The sequence below is a fragment of the Rhinolophus ferrumequinum genome, chromosome 2, assembly GCF_004115265.2.
Source record: "Rhinolophus ferrumequinum isolate MPI-CBG mRhiFer1 chromosome 2, mRhiFer1_v1.p, whole genome shotgun sequence".
NCBI classification, from domain to species: Eukaryota; Metazoa; Chordata; class Mammalia; order Chiroptera; family Rhinolophidae; genus Rhinolophus; species Rhinolophus ferrumequinum.
The window spans coordinates 45254577-45275153 of NC_046285.1; the positions used below are offsets into that span (position 1 = coordinate 45254577).

General features: G+C 39.1%; 1 protein-coding gene across 1 annotated transcript; it reads right to left on the bottom strand.

The window, feature by feature from the left end:
• Positions 1–911: 911 nt before the first annotated feature.
• On the bottom strand, positions 912–18675 carry CD80 (CD80 molecule). The gene is given in 7 exon segments (XM_033135627.1): positions 912–937; positions 940–1011; positions 2201–2299; positions 6396–6677; positions 10594–10911; positions 18057–18363; positions 18583–18675. Coding segments are annotated over 6 exon segments (885 nt in total). The 5' UTR covers positions 18145–18363; positions 18583–18675.
• Positions 18676–20577: the final 1902 nt, after the last annotated feature.

Below are 20577 nucleotides of genomic sequence, written 5' to 3' on the forward strand. Positions count from 1 at the left end.
GCAAGTCAAAATTGAACTGTTCGTGGAGGCTATAAACCACCCTGTACCTGATATCAGTCTCTTGGATTCCAGTGTTCCAATGTTTCTCCTATATGAAAAGACCTGAGGATTTTAGGATAACACAAAATTGAGATGTTAACAGTGTGACTCACAAAAGCTGATGCTGTGTTAGGCTCCCTTAACAAAAAAAACATTCCAGACCCCAAATAGTAATTATCCCATTGTATGTAGAATCAGTCAGAGCACATTAAAGTCTTGGACTCCATTGATATGTAGTATTTTTACCTGTAGCTTCTGGAAACTGCCATTTGAAGAACAATGGAAAGAACTGAGAATGTTTAAACTGAAGAGATCAACTGGAATGGGGAAACTTAAAAGTTTTTAAGATTTTCTCGTAGGCATTGGGGGCTTTTCTGAGTTTCTGAGTGGGAAAGTGACATAGAGAAGTAATTCTTTGTGAAATTTGGCTCTGTGATTGGGTCAGTAGGATGATTCTGTTACTCAGAAGCCGAGAGAACAATGCGGACGTGACTGAGTTAGTACAGAGTGGATCTGTGTCCATCAGTCCTCAGGCATACAGGGGAAAAGGAATGATTAGAATAAGGAGTTAGGCCGGGAATATTAGTTCAAATTGAACTTAAAGTAGTGTTTTGTAGACAGTGAGAGACACTGAATTGGCAGAATGGCACAGCAAAGGAGAGGTTAGTAAGCAAACGGTATGTGGGTAGAGGAGAGAGATGTCAGTCATCTGTTTAGAGAAACCTGAATGAGGTTTTTGAGAAGGAGGAGTAGTAGAAGATCTTAAATTTGGTACCAAGGGGAAGAAAACCCTGTGCCTCCTGATGCACATGCCCTCATCTGTCCCACGTTGGTAGACAAGAGCTAAAAGAGGCTACCTTCAGGTGTCCTGTTTAGCCCGATGCTTCTGCAGAACCTATGTAGTTGGGGGGATCTCTTCCATTTCCAGGCTCTCCCCATTCCTCCTTTTTTCTCTCCTCCTTGCAGCACAACCTTGAAGACAAACAATACAAATTTAGATAGGTGAGTTTCCCTTAAATTGTGCCCATGTATTTCAGCAAGCCTTCAGATTAGCTTAGAATAAGAGCAGTGGTTCTTAAACTGGGAGTGATATTCAACCCCCCACTTCCCAACAGGGCACATTTTCAATGCTGGAAGACAGTTTTGGTTGTCACTACTGGGGCAAGGGTGCTATTGGCATAAAGTGCGTAGAGCGAGAGATGCCGCTAAACGTCCTGCAATGCACCGAATGACACCCTAAAACAAATAACTATTCAGCCCCAAATGTTCCTAGTATTAAGGATGAGAAACCTGAACCCAGAGGAGTATGTATGGCTGGGCACTCTGCATCAGGAACATCCTTGAGCCCTACAGACATTTTTATCCTACCCATGGGGTGAGTTGTTCATAGCAAAGAGTCTCTAGTGATTTCCCTGAGTTTTGACAATTTTTATGCTTAAGGTTGGGAAAATCAGCAGATGTTGGTGTTCCAGTTTTCTCTGCTCAGTGTACATAATTTCTACTGCAAGAAAGGTTGGTTCCTGCATGGTGACTATGGCCTTAGCTTTGGCCTATCAGTTTCTCTTCATTTCATGTGGAGATTGAGGGTAGCATTTGTGTAAGGCCAAAATTTTAAACTCATAGGGAAAAATATCCTAGATATCTCTTTTTTCCTCAACCACTCCTGATCTTTCATCCAAATATGTATTCTGCAGAACTGAGAGTTGGTAAAATCATCTGTGGCCATGTAGTTTCTCAACGTCATTAGTACATCTTATCCTCCTCCAAGAAAGTGATTCTTGCCCTCCATCTCATCATTTATGACTTTCCCCCAATTCCAAATTAAAGATTAGAATATCACTTTGCATCAGAAATGTTTTCATATTAGTTAGCAAGCCTCAGTGTCTCCAAGAAAATATTATAAAGTTAGGGGGAAAATAAAAGGACTAAATTAGAATGTGTCTTCAGGGGAGTGATTTCTTATCTTTGTAACTCCAGTGCCTAGTAGAATGTCAGGCACATAATAAGTATCCAAGAAATGTCTGTCCAGTGAATGAACAGAACTTGCTGAGGCAAGTAAAGGAGACCCTAAAATTTTCATAGACTTCCAAAAATCTTGGAGAGATGCTAAACCATACTAATAGAATTTGGGCTTCCAGGGTGATAGTACGATAGCACTTACTGTATAGGCATCTGAAGATTCCTGCAATGGCCATAATCACAGCTATTAAGATAAAAATCCAGGACCAGTACGGATTAAGAAAAGGAGAGCGTGGCTCAACTGTGGAGGAAAAAGAATAGTGTCAGCTCTAATGTGTCTCTGATGGCCTGATACCGATTGTATGCTTCTTATATTGACACAACTGTGAACAGTATTTCTCACTTCTTTTCCTGGTCAGATCTCCAATATGCAGCTGATAGCATTTTCTTGCGTAACTCTTCAATCAGACACATACTTATGGGCAACTCATATCCAGATATCAGATACTGAATGTGAAAAACAAGTTTTGGACTTTGGCTTTTACTAAGTTGGTGTAAAAAGGACTTTAAGGAGATATTTTAAAAGCCATTGTGTCTTCATATTCTCATTTTATAGTTGATATTACTATGTATTACTACTAATAATTAATTGATGTCACGCTCTAGAAATGCCTTATTTTTTCTTAGCCAGCTCTGTCATGCCTTCTTCCTTTCACTAAGCATGTTCCCTCACACACACACACACCCCTCTCCCAGTAGCTCCTGAAAGCTACAGGAGATGTTTTGCATTCATTTTCAGGTACACATTTTTTACCACCCTGCCTAGAGTTTCTGGGAGGGTAGAAGAGGCCCAGCAAAGGCTAAGAGTGGATGTGGCTTGGTATTTAGGCGGGATCATCCTGGAGGAGAGCTCTGCAAACTGGCTATCGGCTGTACAACACAGGGGACAGAGAGAACTCGGGGACACTAGGAAGGGTGCAGGTGGGGAGGAGACAGGTGTATGGGGAACTGCTCTCTGTCTCTCCTGCTCAGGAACAGCATTTATTCTTCCGCCAGTTTGAGGAATAGTTAGCAACAACATCTGGAGAAAGGCCAGGAACAAAAACTAAAAGGAATATTAGTAGCTCATCCTATTCTGATTTCTCTGGACTACCTTACAATAAATATTGAACGTTCACGAACTTACTGTTTTTCATTTTACTGATTACCAAGGCTTGTGGATAAATTTTGAAAGCTGAAACCTTCTTCTTCTTGGACTTCTATGATACCACATTCTTCTGTTTCTGTTTGTTGTGACTCAGTTTTCTTTGTAGGCTCTTCTTCCTCTTCTTGTCCTTTAAATATTGTTGTCCCCCATGGTTCCATTAGCGATTCCCTTCTTTTCTCACTAGCCCCAGTCCTCCTGGGTGATCTCATCCACACCCAAGGTTTGAAACACTATCTGATTTCTAAATCTGTATATCATATTTCTTCTCATTTCTGAGCTCCAGATTTGCATTTCCAGCTGCCAACTAGAAGGTTGGATGCCAGCATCTCCACTTGCTTAACACTGAATTCACTATATTCCTTCCAAAGCATATCTACCACTTACATTCTCACATTTCAGTGAATGGCAATACCAGTAGTTATCTAAATAAGAGTGAAGGCTTGTGTTTGTGCCCATTAGGCTCCCATGGACTTTCTATTCCATATTCAGAATATCTCTGCAATTGATTCCTTTCCCCCAAATCAGCAACTGCCTTAGTTCAGGTTTTTTTCATCTCCTATCTAGTAGCCACCGTAGTGGTCTCTTTGCCTCAGGTTTCCTAGGCTCTAATAATTTCTACACGGTTTGCTATAGTATCCATTCTAAAATGCACAGTCACAGTGCACCTATCACTTAGACACTAGGGAAAGTTGTTTTTCTCTTTTTCTCTAAAACACCAGATTACATGGAGACATCAAGTGATTACCAGGGTTGACCTCTGTAGACCAGAATGACATCCCACATAACAAAAAAGCTCTTGCTATCATCCTGGGAGTCTAGAAGTTTCACAGGTTCCGACCCACACCTGGCTTGCTCTGAGGGGCCACTCCCATCCATCCTCAAGCCTCACTCAGCCTAGAGAGAGGATGTATATTTAAGGGAAAGAAGAAGGAACCAGGAACAGCAAACTGGCTCTGTCATAATACCTATTATGAGCCTGGTAATGCGCCACAGGGAAGACCCAGAATCCAAGTGCATAGTTATATGAGGACGTCAGCACATACAGCTTCTTAGACACCATGAGTGGTTCTCCCTGAGTTACAGCCTTCCGCACACACATATGCCTTCCAGTACATCAAGGGTTAACAAATTTGGCAGGCCGACACTAAAAGAATCATAGATCAATCTATTAATAAATGTGGGGTTCATTTTAGAGTGGGTATTTATACAGTAAAGCTTTACTTACACTGACTTGGAACTTTTCTATAAACTGTACACCTAATTTATGTTTGCTTAAGCAGCCAGCCCTTGACCTCCCACAGCTGCCTTACTTGCTTTGACTCTCGATCATGCCTGCAGTCCAATCAATGAGATTTGAAGTATTTATACACTAAAGCTCTCCAACCATAGAGACAACACGAGCACCTCGCAGGACGTATACCATGTGCTAACTACTTAATTAAAGACTGAATGAAGGAACGAATAAACACATACACTTAATCATCTCCTTTTCAATCACTGTGAATGTAGACCAAATACGTCAAAGAGCTAGTCGTTTGAATTAGACTGAAAAGGGATTCTGCTCACCCTTAGCATAATGAAGACTTGAGAGAAGGCATATTAGGGAAAAGTTGATAAAGCTGGGCAGTCTAATGATAAGTCCTCTTTAAATAATAGCTCCATCTTTTTATTTAAAGGGCTACGTTGTATTTCCTATAAGTTAGCAAACTACAGTACAGGGGTTGTACCTATTTTTTAAAATAAAATTTTCTTGGAACACAGCCATGTCCTTCATTTTATGTCTTGTCTGTGGCTGCTTTCATGCTATCACAGCAGAACTGAGTTGTTGCGCGAGACCAAATGACCAACAAGACTAAAGTATTTATTTTCTGGCCCTCTTCCGAAAGGTTTTGCCAACCTCTATCCTACGACATCATATATACCCATATCCCAAATATAAATAATATCCAAAATAAAATACGATTGAAGCTGCTATTACTGTGGACTGCTCCCCCAACTTCATCATGATCACCTAGCATTGGTTCAATAATGATACATTAAGTGAAAAGTAATGCTGAATTAATGCACTGTCTTTATCATATGAGTCAAGACTCATTTTTATAAAATTTTGAGAATACATAAAGATGATAGGAGTTTGGACTTTTGGACTATTGATAAAATCATCAAAATTTGGTTTATATTTGAATTAATTTTCCCAGGAAATTTTTATCTCATTACCTATTGAGGGAAATAAAGAACCCACATCAAAACAGAAAGATCTAGAGTAAATCATTCACTAGAATGAACTGCCAGAGTATCTAAATTGTCTCCTCTGCTACAGGTAAAGACAAGAGGAAGACATGAAACATGCTATACGTTATGTGCGTATGTTATACTCTGCACTTACATACCACTGTATATCAAACTCAGTATATTGTTTCTTACTATGTAGTCACAAAATATATTGTCAGGAGTGGGACTGGCGGGTGGGGAAGAGGCCTTGGTTCTCCATATCCTCAACCATAGAAGTTAGACATGTACTTCAAGTTTCTGAGTTCTCCTATAATAATCTATTATGACATACATAAATTTACATAAACTCAAACTTTTCCATTTTATATTTTCAGATGATTTCACTTCTTGGGGAAAGAGAATCCTATCATTTTACTGCCTGCAGGGTAAAGTATTTGGTCATAGTATTTGCTCAAAATTGACCTCTTTTTTCAGGCATTGTCCATAAGTAGCTTGTTATTCACCTTCTTCATCAGACGTAGCTCTGAATGAACCAGTAATTCTTTAAAGGCAATGTCACCCACAAAAGACAATGATTTAATACCATGGGACCATAGAGAGGGGATGCCCAAAAGAAACTGCCAAAGCCCTGAGAGCACTTTCAAAGAAGGTCAAATATTAGTGTTTTCAATAAGAACAATATTCTAAAAATAACTTCCTAAGATGACTTTTTGATGGATAACACTTATTTGAACTCTAAATTTTAGAATGTTTTTAAAGAAAAGTCTAGTGACATTATAGTCACACCTTGTACAATGACCTTAATAAGTCACAATAACATTTTATCATAATTTTATTTATGTGTCTAAAAAATACTACAAAAATACAAAGTCGATATGCATAATTCTAAAATGTATCTAGCAGTTATTTTCTTTTTAGATTCTCCACAGTAGAAACTCCCCAGAACAATGTCACTTACATTCATTCCAGTTGAAGATCTGTGACACTGTTAAGTCTCCATACTTGACAAGACACATGAAGCTGTGGTTGTTTTTCACATTAAAATCCAGTTCACTACTAATAGTGTAGAGCTCAGTTTCAGGATCTTGGGAGAGTAATGTGTTGTTGACATTTAATTCTTTTCCATTTTCCAGCCAGGAGAGGTGAGGCTTTGGAAAACCTCCAGAGGTTGAGCAAATTATCCTTTTGATATTAGGAGATGGATATCCAAGGTCAGTTATACTAGGGACAGGGAAGTCAGCTGAAGAAAGAACAAGGATATAAGTACATATAATTATACATCTATGTGTGTGGAGGGGGTGTATTTTTAACAAAGTTTCTAGTTTTAATAAGAATGCGAAAATGAGATATAATTTATAACTTCCCATGTCATTAGTAGTTGTGTATAATCCAAAGACTAACTTTGATTTGAATTGGTTATAGCAATTTTTCATCACTTTTGATAGAGGTAGGAGGGCAATTATTAGAGAAAAGAAGTAGTTTCATGTGAATAAATATTAACATAGTACTTGCATTTGTAAGAGGTGAAGAGAAAAATAATATACAATATTTATTGAGCTCTTAATGTTTGTTACGTCTGTACATTGCCTCATTTTGTCTTTACAACAACCCTAGGAGGTAGGTTGTAGACTAAAAAAAGATCAAATATCAGTAATGTCATATGATTTAATCTAATACAATTTCCATTTTACCAATATTCACGTTGAGGTTGGATCACAACCAATAAGTGACAGAACTGGCATTTGAATTCAAGTGTTTCAGATACTAGAGGCTTCCCTTCCCTTGCCTTCCTTTCTTTTATTTTGTTTTCTTTCCTTTCTTCCTGATACTTAAAGTACACAAAGTAGCTTTCTTTTACTTATCTATTTATTAATTCATATTATAATGAGCATCTATGAACCCTCCATCCAATTTGAGAACCAGAACATTGACAGTAACTTCTGGAAATTTCCTTGTATGGTCTCACCAACTTGTCTCCTACTTCCCATACCTGAGGTAACCACACCCCTGACTTTTGCTTAGCACTCCTTTGCTTTTTCAAAAGTAGTCTTTCTATCAGGTAAACGTCTGTCCAAATTGTACATTTTTGAGCCTGTAATCTCAATCACTATCCTTTACTGCTCTCCTTGCTATTCTGATATGCCTTCAGAGGACAGAGGCCTTCTGGCACTCCTCCTACACACTTCAGGCACCTTTTCTTTTGTATGTTTGAGCCCTAACAAGATAGGGCTCAAAAATATGAAGTTGGTGCAAAAGTAATTGCGGTTTTTGCAATTTTTTTTTTTTAACCTTTTAAACCACAATTACTTTTGCACCAACCTAAACACCAAACAAAGCATAGTGAAATGACTGCAGAGAACACAGGAGAAAGTTCTCCTTACCTCTTCCTCACTTGTTCTTAGACTTGAAGAGTTTATACTTCTCAGCATGAATGTGGGAGTCAACCCCCCTATACTTCATTCCATATAGTTAGATTTTTTTTTTAGAATTCTGAGTTCCAAAGAGAGATGTAATATAGCAAAGTGTTTGTCAAGAGTAGGTTTTAAAACCAGGTTTGCCTTTTCACCCTGGGCCAATTACTTAATCACTTGCAGTCTTAGGTTGCTCAACTGTGAGATGGGGATAATAATACCTACCTTCCAAGGTTGTAAGAATTAAATGACATCATTAATATAAATTATGGAGCACAGAGGCTGACACAAAGGAAGTTAGTTAATAGACTGATTTATGTGGGTCTTAAATTTGACCTCACTTAGATGAGTTCCCTTATTTAAATCATGTTGGCAGGTGAAAGTGCCAGGACTGCCTGGTGGTACGGTGAATAATAAAGGAAAGGGGAAGTTCTGACAAGTGATTATAATTGCCAAGAAAAGGAAAAACTTGGATTTGGTTGGAAGTAAGTCACCTTTCTTTTTTGGATTAACCCTTTTCCTAAATTCTGACATTTTTCCTGAGCCACTGTGGGGACAGAGTCCCAGAGAGCAGTTTCCAGGCTCTCGGCCTCACATGGAAAGGTGCTGGCTCTGGTAGTAGATGGCCATCAGCTGTGACTAGTTGGCCATCAGTTGTCACCAGTGAGTCATTAGCCACTAATATAACTACCATGGCTAAGCTAGCAAACACAGATTGCAGCTAGTAAGTGGGGTTGGTTAGTTGATTGGTTGGCACAGATTGCGGCTCCCACTTCCTGTGTCTCCAACCCAGCCGCCAGCGAGAATACAGTGATATGACTCCCCTATCTATGGCTCCGTTGGTGTTCCTTTTTGGCCTCACCATACCTTGCGTTCTGGTGCGGGGACTGGGACCAGAGACCCTGCATTACAGCCATTTTCAGTTGATATTATTATTTCCTATTCTTGCAATTTATCCTGTAACATTAAATCATTATACTGGTAGCAAACATTAAGAATATTTCCTTTGTTTCTTGTAATATCAGTATGTCATTTATTATAACCTAGAATAACTTATTCAAGTAACTCATATCCTACATTATGATTCTTGTCCATTTCTGCACTTCGTTTTTCTGAGAAATAGCTAAACCACAAGAATGCCACTAATACCAGGGATTGCATTAAAAAATCATCTTTTCAAAGTCTGACTTGGCTTAAACAGCTTCAGCTCTGTCTTCTATCCCTTCTCTAATGTGATCTGTTTAAAGTAACAGCTCCTAAGGCCTTACAAGACTGTGAACCATCAAAGAATTACTCCTTTGTATCTCATTTTAATCAACTAACCCAAATTTTCACCACTCTTAATGAACAGGGGCGGGGGAGTATTTTATTAGGAAAGGAAGACGTACACAAAAGGAAAATGTCAATTAACCTAGTTAATCTGTTAACTAGTATCACTAGTTCCTCAAATGTACTTGTTAATGGAGGCTTTCATATATTGCTATGCTGATATGATATATCATTTTGCAATATTGGGCAAATGTAGAGAAACCAATTTGCCCCATTTAGCCTGAGATCTTCCCAGTTTTAGCACTGAAAACATTGTGTCTAAGGAAACCCTTCAGTCCTGGGAAACATGGGGCAGTTGGTCAGCCTAGCCAACTGAGAGATTGTTTAATTTCTTCCTTCATATGAAGTGATCCCCTCAATGAGTCTAGTACTCATTTGGCACCATACATAGTTATTACAGTATTATCTTTTATTAAGAGGTTTGGTTTCCATTAAAGGCTGAAGTACCCAGGGGGGAAAAGAAATGTTTTTGAACTTCAAGTGTGAGGGAATGGCCCGGTGCTGTAATTTCTCAATAAGGGCTCAGGCTACATCAGTATCTTCTAGTACTATCACCTGTGAGTAAGTCAAAGTTCCTTTCTACACAAGAAATGCTTGCCCTTCACAATAGATGTATAAATTGGGCTTTGATTCATGAACTAATTTTTTTTTCCTGTGGCAGACATAAATTACGCATTTAGCTCTCTAACATCTAACTTTATAGGAATGCTTGTTGGATGAAACTTCAAGTATGTAATACATATAACAGTACAATAGCCATAATAATAGACATTCAAATACTACAGAGGGTGCCAAAAAAACGAATACACATTTTAAGAAAGGAAAACTATATTAAAATTGTAATATTCAATATATACCAATAACAAAAGATGAATACAAGTCATGCTTAACTTCTGCAATTACAAGAGGTGCTCCAAGTGGTTACCATCAGCGTTCAGACACTTCTGATTACAGCGAACTACTGCTTGAGCAACGTTGACCAAAGTGTCCACTTGTATACATTTTTTTGGCACCCCCAGTATTTGAAAAATATTTATGCCTGCATTGTTCTCATACCTTTCAACTTATTTTCACAAGAATATACTATTACTGGATCAAGGGCAGTTACTAGTATAGCTACATCAAATCAAAGATGTTCCCTAATGATTCAGAAGACACTTCAGGTCATTGTAGTGCCCCAGGATGATTGTCATAAACTTAGATTGTCAAAGTGCAAGAAATGCACACTACTAGACAGAGCCAGGACATCGTGAGAAATCAATTAGGGCTTATTGTAAAATTAGAGATTCACTTAACCCTAAGAAATAAAATGAGCTACATCCCTCCTCAGGAAAATTTTCACTTAAATCAACAGGAGTATATTTTTAAGGGCATCAGAGTCTGCAGGCTTATGATAAGTCAGAAAATTCCACCCACCTCTAACTGATAACGTCACGGAACTCAGGTGCTTCAGTTTGTAAGACCCTGTTTTATTCTTCTGAACGACACAGGTGTATTCGCCATTGTCCGACAGGCGCAGAGCCAGGATCACAATGGAAAGGTTATTAGAGATGTCAGTGAAGGTGCGGTTCTCATACTTGGAGTACACTTTCACCTTTCCAGATATGACAGACAGCACCATTTCAGTATGTTTTTGCCAGTAGATGCGAGCGATCATCAGTTCATCCGTTGAAATGTTGTAACCACAGGACAGTACCGCTACATCTTTCACTGACTTGGTCACCTGGGTAGTGCCTAAGGAGAGTCAGACAGAACAAGATTTTATGTTTATTAAATGCAGATTCCTGCACAAGTAGGAATTGGGAGCTGACAGAACTCAGAGCACTGTATCTAGTGACTAAGCATAATCAGAAAATTCAGTTTGGTTTTGATGTTTTTGATCGCCAATGCTTTCTTTTGCCTTCATTTAAAAAATGTGGTTGGGCCAGCCAGGTGGCTCAGGTGGTTGGAGCGCCGTGCTCCTAATGCCAAGGTCGCCGGTTTGATTCCCACATGGGCCAGTGAGCTGTGCCCTCTACAGCTAAGATTGTGAACAACGATGGCAGCTGACTAGAAACAAGGGCGGTTTGAATGAACCGGATTGGGGGTGGGGGAGTGGGGTGGAAAAAGCGGGGAAGAAAATTGTGGTTAAAAAAAAATAACATAAAATTTACCACCTTAACTATTTTTAAGTGTACAGTTCAGACATGTTAAGTATATTCACATTGTTGTGAAACAGATCTCCAGAACTTTTTCATCTTGCAAATCTGGAACTCTGTGCATATTAAACAACTCCCCTTGTTCTACCCTGGTAACCACCACTCAATGTTCTGTTTCTAGGCATTTGACTACTTTTGATATTGCATATAAGTGGAATCATGCAGTATTTGTTTTTTGGTGACTGGCTTATTTCACTTAGCATATCATCCCCAAGTTTCATCTATGTTTTAGCATGTCTTAGAATTTCCTTCCTATTTAAGGAATGGTGATGATAATGAATAATAGTCTATTTTGTGCGTGTGTATATATACGTATATATGTATGTATATACATATATGTGTATGTATATATATATGTGTGTATATATGTGTGTGTGTGTATATATATATTTATACACACACACACACACACACACACACACACACACACCTATATACCGGGGATGTCAAAAAAGTATATACAAGTGGACACTTTGGTCAACGTTGCTCAAGCAGTAGTTTACCCAAATCAGAAGTGTCTGGACACTGATGATAACTACTTTGAACACCTCCTGTAATTGCAGAAGTCAAACGTGACTTGTATTCTTCTTTTGTTATCGGTATATATCAAGTATTACAATTTTAATACAGTTTTCCTTCCTTAAAATGTGTATACATTTTTTTTGGCACCGTGTGTGTGTGTGTGTGTGTGTGTGTGTGTGTGTGTGTGTGATATTTTCTTTATCCATTCATCTCTTTACAGACAATGATGGGAAAGGTCCACTAGTCCTATAAGAAGGACTTTAGGAGACCTAGCATATGCGCTCCAGCTGTGGGTTAGACATGTACTCAGCGCCACGGGAGTATGGAAGTCACAGTTAAGAAATGTGAGATCTTGAAGGGATTTTCATGATCATTCATTTTTACATATTGTCTTATTCTACAGATGAGGAAACCAGGCTGTGGAAAGGAAACTGCCCCAGTTTTATACTTTCTAGCCCAAGCTTTACAGGCCACTCTTCTTATTTACTGATTTCCTCAATGTTAGGCCCCAGTTCTAGGGTAAGTAAGGGAACACTGCCCGCACCCCAGCCAAGCCCCATCACTGAGCTCTTTTGCTTTGAGAAACAGCCCTTTTCCTTCCAGGCTGGACTGACCCCCCGACTTTAGACTGAAACGACCCCCCTCATCCCCATCAGATAAGGCCTCTGTTACGCTTCTGGACCATTTCTTCCCTTTTCAGCTACCCTGAACAGATCTGTGTCCTCTCTTTATCCCTCTTAGTCGCCTGCAATCCACGCAACAGTTGCCCTAAAACTTAGTTTTGCTGAAGGGCACCCATTTAAAACATTCTGCACATTTTTCCATCAGCATATACTAGAAATACCAACATTTCAGCATCTAAATTGCATCTTTTTGTTATCTCCTGAGCACTCATCAGTTGCACCAAAATCCCTTGTCAGACTATATTTTCTGATTTTTCATTCAGAAGTCATGGTCACTTTTCCTATGCTGTGCTTGACCTAAAAGCAGAATCCCTCTGGGTGGTGAACACACAGTGTGATATTTAGATGATTTAATACAGAATTGTACACCTGAAATCTATGTAATTTTACTAACCATTGACACCCCAATAAATCTGAATTTAAAAAAAAGAAACTTAATTAAAAAAAAATTTTAAAAGAGCCCTAAGCTCTTTCACAACGGCTCCCCATTTCAATTCTACCATGCTGTGCCTTCCCCACCCAATATCCCCTGGACCCACACAGAGTCCCTGGGGGAGGCCTATGTCTAGGGGTTTCATTTCCAAGCCCTCTCTCTTCTTGGAGAGCAGGATCATGGGACCCTAGCACCATCCATCCCACCATCCCTTCCTTCTTCAGGCTTCCATCAGACTGCCTATGGCCCCACCACAGCATTTAGGAAGAGAGTTTTGTGATGGTGGGTATTTTTGTAGCAGTGTGAGGTAATTCAGAATGATCTAAGGCACCTTTTTAGGCAATTGTGCGGAATATTGCCAATCCCAGATTTAGGGGCTATAACTGAAAAGGGGAAAGAAATGAAAAGATATACTTGAGGGGAACATATAATAACTGAATAACCAGAACTCTCTTTTAGAAGGAGAGCATATTATGGATTCCAACTGCCTTGAGTTTTAGACCCAGCTCAGCCATTTGCTGATTAATCTGTTTCCTTATCTGTAGAAAGAGTATGATGCCATTGTAAAATTAAACTCAATTAAATGATATAAATGGAACAGTCCCTAGTACCTAGCAGAGCTTCTGTAAGAGTTTCCTTTTTTTTTTCTCTCTCACTTCTCTCCCTCCAGCTCATACCTTCTGGTCCCTTTCATCTCACTCAGGTGTTATGTTAGATGCAGAGGACTCTGGTCTTGTTATGCGCCAGACAGACATTATGACAGAAAGCAGCTCACTCATTCTGGATAATAGGGTCTTTCCCTATGATCTGTTTGTTCCAACCCAAAAAGAACCCAAGATTTCTAACTGATTTTGATGTGGCAAAAGAGAAATCTTAACTGAAAGTGAGTTAACTTTTTAAAATTAAATTAATTGAGGTAACATTGGTTAATAACATTATGTAAATTTCAGGTGGACAACTTTATAATACCACAGCTGTACACTCTATTGTGTACTCACCACCCAAAGTCTAGTCTCCTTCTGTCACCATATATTTGACCCCCTTTACCCTCTTCATCTTCCCCCAATCTCCCTTCCCCTCTGGTAACTGCCATTCTGTTGTCTGTATTTCTGTTGTTTGTTCATTTGTGGGTGTTTTTTTTTTTTGTTTTTATATCCCACATATGAGTGAAATAGGATTCTTGTCCTTTTCCATCTGACTTATTTCACTTAGAATAATAATCTCAAAATTCATTCATGTTGTTGCACATGGCAATATTTCATCTTTTTATGGCTGAGTAATATTCCATTGTATATATCCAGTCATCTATTGATGAGCACTTAGGTTGTTTCCATGTCTTAGCTATTGTAAATAATGCTGCAATGAACATAGAGGTACATATGTCTTTACGAATAAGTGTTTTCAGATTTTTAGGGTAGATACCCAGAAGAGAGATTGCTGGATCATATGGTAGCTCTTTGTTTTCTCTCTTCTCCTTCTGGAACATTTCTACATTTCTGTCTTCGAGCTCAGTAAGTCTCTCTTTCATCTATATGCTCTATTTCTGATGCTCTGTGATGCTTTCCTCGTCTCATTTATTGAGTTCTTCAGCTCAATTTTTCTGTTTGGTTCTTTTTTATAGTTTCAATTTCAAACTTTGGTAAAGTGCTCCTTTTGTTCATTAATTTTATCACTGAGTTCACTGAACAACCTTTCTGAGATTTCTTGTATTTCATTGAATTTCTTCATAACTGCAATCTTAAATTCTCTGTCATTTAAATTGAGTCTTCTATGACTTTGAGTTTGGTTTCTGGAGACTTTCATTTTCTTTCTGTGCGCCCATGTTATCTTGGTTGTTCATGGTACTTGGTGGATTGTTTCTCTATCTGTGCTTCTGAGAAAGTGAATGCTTTTCTTGTTTAGATGCGTAACAGTTTTACTCTTAACAGTTTAGTAGGTTGATAGGCAGGTTACTTTCTTTTCTTTTCCAGTAGATGGTGTTATAATGTAAGTTTTTGTTCTCTTAGCTTTGGCATCACTTAGGTTGAGGAAAATGCCACTTGCCCACTGGAGTGCTGGTGTCCCCCTCTGTGACCAGCTCATCTCAGTTACAGGGTACCACCACCAGGTGGGGGATTATGGTGGGTAGCAGAGAACCAGTTTTTCAAGTACCCAGTGCTGCCTCCTTATTACTAATGGCCTGGCTCTACTGTGTTGTTGGATAAATCTCCACTACCTCTACTCTGTGGTTATGGGTGAGGCTCGGTGGTTATGGGTGAGGCAAGGGAGACAAGTTCATGATGATTTGCAGCTCTGCCTTCCTGTCAATGGCTGCTCGCACTACTGTGCTGTTTAAGCATCCCATCCACCTCTACTGGACTCTACTGTGATGGGGATGGGGGGAACAGAGCTGCCCTCACAGGAAGGAACACTGCCTCTGCCCCTCATATTAGCAGGCTGCAGTATGAGGGCTGCAGACCGACTTTTCCACCATTACCAGGCTCGCTGGAGCTGTGGCGGGGGGGAAGGGGAGAAGGATGCTGAACTGTGTCTTCAGCCACTGTTCCTGTCTTTTCCCCACCCCACCTTTCCTATTCATTCCAATACACCCACTGTCAGATTCGTGGATCTCTCAAGAGACTTTGTGTTGAGCAGGGGATCCTTTGTTGAGTTTTAATTGTCTGACTTGTACATTTAAGGTGAGAAATGAAGGGATCTTCTCACTCAACCATGACACTGATGTCACCAGAGTGAGTTCATTTCAGTGATGATTCTGAAGGAATTTTTGTCCAGCTCTCAGAGGAGAAGCGTAGGTGTCTCTGAATATCAGTGACACACTTTGTGAGGTCCCCTTCATGCTGAGGAAGAATGAGACTGAAAAGAGGAACCAAAAATCTTCTGGGCAATTTGGAAATTCCCACTGGGACTGGCTTCCATACTTGGGCCCCTGTGCTAGAAACTGGATTTTAATGAGGCCCCAGGTAACTTGTATGTAAAATTAAAGTGTGACCAGCACTGGTATAGGTCGTCATTCCCCTGCTTAAAACCCTTCCATGGCTTCTCAGTTCCCTCCAAATAATATGCAGATTCCTGCCTGTGGTGTTTAAGCCTTTATGGAGTCTGGTCCTTGCCTCCTACCCCTTCTTCACTTCCTTGCTCCTTGGTTTCTCTCACATGCTGTTCCTTTCACCTTTTCCCAGTTCACTCTCACCACTTTCCCCTCTGGCAGGAAAAGACAATGTTTGTTGGTCATACATTCAATTGTGTGATTATTTGATTAATTTTTATCTTCTTCCTAACAACCATAATTTCCATGAAGGCAAAGCCATGTCAATTTTGCTCACAACTTGTCCCCAGGACCAAAAAAAGTGTCTTGTACATAGGAAATGCTCAATGTTTGTTGAATTAATAAATGATTAAACAAAAGAATGAACACTTGCACCAGATTCATCCTTACCTTTGTGCTTTTGTCCATACTGTTGTCCCACCCAGGATTCTCTTGCCATCACCCATCCTCTACCATAAAGCCTATCCAGCTGCCCCAGCCAACCCTGGTCCACCTTTCCCAGGTCTTGGACTCTTACAGGTATTTCACTGCTCTTCACTTGCTTGTGAATTAGTTTTGCCTTCTCCAACTAACATATTCAAATCTTTTTGAGGGCAGGAATCCCAGGCTCAGTTTTTAAGGCCCACCCAGTGCACAATTCAGACATAAGCTCATGGGTTCATTTGTGATTCAGTACAGCAACAATAAAATCTAGATGTAGCTATAGAACAAGGTGCTTTCCCAAATATCTTTAGCTCAAAAAGTCATCTTCCATTTGCTTATGACTAATTTTCTGGCATAAAGCCTTGGTTCTTTATCTCTCTCTCTCTGTCTCTCTCTGTCTCTCTCTTTCTCACTCTCTCTAACACACACACAAACACACACACACACACACACACACACACACACACACTTCCAGGAAGCCTGTATTAATTTCCTTCTAAATATTGTTAAACTCATTTAGACTCTCCAGAAGAAGTTTGGGAGTGCGCCCCCAACTTCCCAGAAGAAAATTATAACTGTTAGAAATGTAATATAACTGTCAAAGACATACAAAATAGTCAAGTAATCTGTGCGCCCCAACTCCTCTTCCATTCTCTCTACCTCCTTCCCTACACCTTAGACATTTTGGGCAATGCCTGCAGTGCAGACATTTTTAAATAAGCAGCTCTTAAGACAAGGGCCTTTAATATTTGGCTCTTTGTAAACTGGCAAACTGTGCTAAAGCCAAAGCCTTCTCTTTGTTGTAAAGAAACCGATACTATATCGCTCAGCAGAAAGCAAATCTTTTGTTTTGGCTTTAAAAATAAAGTCAGAACCATTCTATTGGCAGGATGAACCCCACCCTTCCGCATAACCCCTTAAGTCCAGCCCCTGAGCTGAAATAAAAGCCTCCGGAAGTCAGAACACATATGAAATACCTATGTTTTAGTAAGTTAAAAATAACTGAAAATATAATTTTGTGTTAAATCTGATTCCACTAAATGTCAGATGCCAGTGTTGGCCAAAGGCACCAGTGCCTAAAGCATAAAGATAACTATTAAGAGAAAAACCTAACATTAAGAAGATTATATGTCTCACCCATTTTTCTTTTCCCCTGTCAAATCTGAAAGATCGTCAATACTTAATTTTAGAAGCAGAGCACTTTAGCTGTGATGTCTCATAGAGATCTAGCCTGGGAATCAGAGCCTTAGGCCAACGCCCTTCGCACATTACAAAATGTAAACGAGCATCTAGTGTTCATGGAAGAGACCACAGTTCTAAGCTGGATTTCTAAAAGAAAACTGTCCCACCTTCCCATTAAGGTCTGGATTCTGGAGCTAACTTGACTAGCTGTGCTATCCAGGGCAGGTTCTTTAATCTCTTGGACCTGCTTTCTCCTTCCTAAAATGGATGGAAATATTCCTAAGGTCACTTCCCGCCGGCAGGATGACAAAAGGGAGCAGCAACTGAGAGCACATCTCCTTGCTCTAAGCCCTGAAACAATGGACTCAGTCAAATTCCTGGATCTTGCTTACCTGAACAGTAGTGAAGAAGACCAACCAGCACCAATAGCTGAAAGAGCTTGAGGTATGAGCCCTGGCATGGTTTTAGTGTTTGATCCATGGCTGCTGCTGCTTACGATGGAAAATGAAAGAAACAATTTCACACCACGTGAGACCTGCGCGCCTTCCAGCATGCACCAGGCTGGGGCAGAAGACAGTTCAGTTGCCCCACACAGAGGGTTTTCCCGTTACGTTTGCAAAACACACCGAGGAGAAGCTGATGGTGTGCTTAAGTCTACAAACTCCTGAATATGAAAGATACTGGATTTACTTTAATAACCTGAAAAATAAAGAAAATAATCACTCTGATGATGATTGTCCAATTGTCTTGAGAAGCCATAGCCTCCTATGGGAATAAAATCCCTGAGAGGGCTCCTTGGAGGGCTAGTATAGGTCTTGGAGGTAGGCTTGATTATAGGTTTGTTTAAAAAGCAGTCAAGTTGTTGGTAACTAGTTCTACCAAGATATCCCATATTAAGATAATAGTAAATGTACTTACTTGCTGAAGAATAATTACTCTTTCTTCTCTTGTGTTAAAAATCAAAGTCGGAGGCCACACTTCTAAGATGTTCTTTTCTGGCTTCCTCCAAAATAATGGCAAATTGCTCGCGTAATATATCACAGAGGTGGCATTCCCCTTTCAACTTCCTCTTTCTTGTAGTTGAATTTTTTTCAGTTACAGTTATCATTCAATATCATTTTATATTAGTTTCAGTTGTACAGCATAGTGGTTAGACATTTATATAATTTATGCAGTGATTCCCCCGATTAGTCTAGTAGTCCCATGGCACTATACATAGTTGTTGCAACATTAATGACTATATTCTCTATGCTATACTTTAGAGCCCCGTGACCATTTTGTAACTATCAATTTGTATTTCTTAATCCCTTCATCTTTTTCATCCACCTCCCCAACCCCTCATCCCTCTGGCAACCATCAGTTTGTTCTCTGTATCTATGAGTCTGTTTCCATTTTGTTTGTTTATTTATTTTGTTGTTTATCCACATATAAGTGAGATCATTTGGTATTTGTCTTTCTCAGTGTGACTTATTTCACTTAGCATAGTGTTGTAAATGGTAAGATTTCAATTTTTTTTAGGTTTGAGTAATATTGCATGGTATATATGTACCACCTCCTCTTTATCCAATCGTCTATCGATGGGCACTTAGGTTGCTTCCATATCTTCGCTATTATAAATAGTGCTGCAATAAACATAGGGGTGCATATATCTTTTCGAATTAGTGTTTTCGATTTCTTCAGATAAATACTCAGAAGTGGAATTGCTGTGTCATAATTTTTAATTTTTAATCTTTTGAGGAACCTCTAAGCCATTTTCCACAGTGGCTGCACCAATTTGCAATTTCACCAACAGTTCATGAGGGTTTCTTTTTCTGTACATCCTCACCAACACTTGTTGATTTATTGATGGTAGCCAACCTGACAGGTGTGAGGTGATACCTCACTGTTGTGTTAATTGGCATTTCTCTGGTGATTAGTGATGTTGAGTATCTTTTCATGTGTCTATTGGGCATGTGTATGTCTTCTTTGGAGAAATGTCTATTCAGATCCACTGCCAATTTTTTAACTGGATTGTTTGTTTTTTTGGTGTTAAGTTGTATGAGGTTTTTATAAATTTTGGATATTAGTCCCTTATCAGATGCATCATTGGCAAATACCTTCTCCCATTCAGGAGGTTGTCTTTTTGTTTTGTTGATAGTTTCCCTTGCTGGGCAAAAACATTTTAGTTAGATGTAGTCCCATTTATTCATTTTTTTCTTTTATTCTTCTTGCCCAAGGAGATACAAAAATATCACTAGGGACAATATCAGAGAGTTTACTGCCTATATTTTCTTTTAGGAGTTTTATGGTTTCAGGTCTTACATTTAAGTATTTAATCCATTTTGAGTTTATTCTTGTATATGGTGTAAGAAGATAGTCCAGTTTCACTTTTCTGCATGTATCTGTCCAGTTTTCCCAACACCATTTATTGAAGAGAATGTCTACCCCATTGTATATTCCTGCCTCCTTTGTCATAGATTAAATGACCATATAGGCGTGGGTTTATTCCTGGGTTCTCTATTCTGTTAGATTGATTTACTCATATGTGTCTGTTTTTATACCAGTACCATGCTGTTTTGTTTACTATAGCCTCGAAGTATAGTTTAATATCAGGCTGAGAAATAACTCCAATTTTGTTCTTCTTTCTCAAGATTGCTTTGGCTATTAGTGGTCTTTTGTGGTTCCATACAAAATTTAAGATTATTTGTTCTAGTTCTGTGGAATATGCCATTGGTATTTTGCTAGGGATTGCATTAATCTACAGATTGCTTTGGGTAGTGAGGACATTTTAACAATGTTAATTCTTCCTATCGATGAGCACAGTCTATGCTTCTATTTATTTGTATCTTCTTCAACTTCTTCCCTTGTCTTGAATTTTTTGGAATAGTTTGAGAAGGATAGGTGTTAATTCATCTTTGAATGTTTGGTAAAATT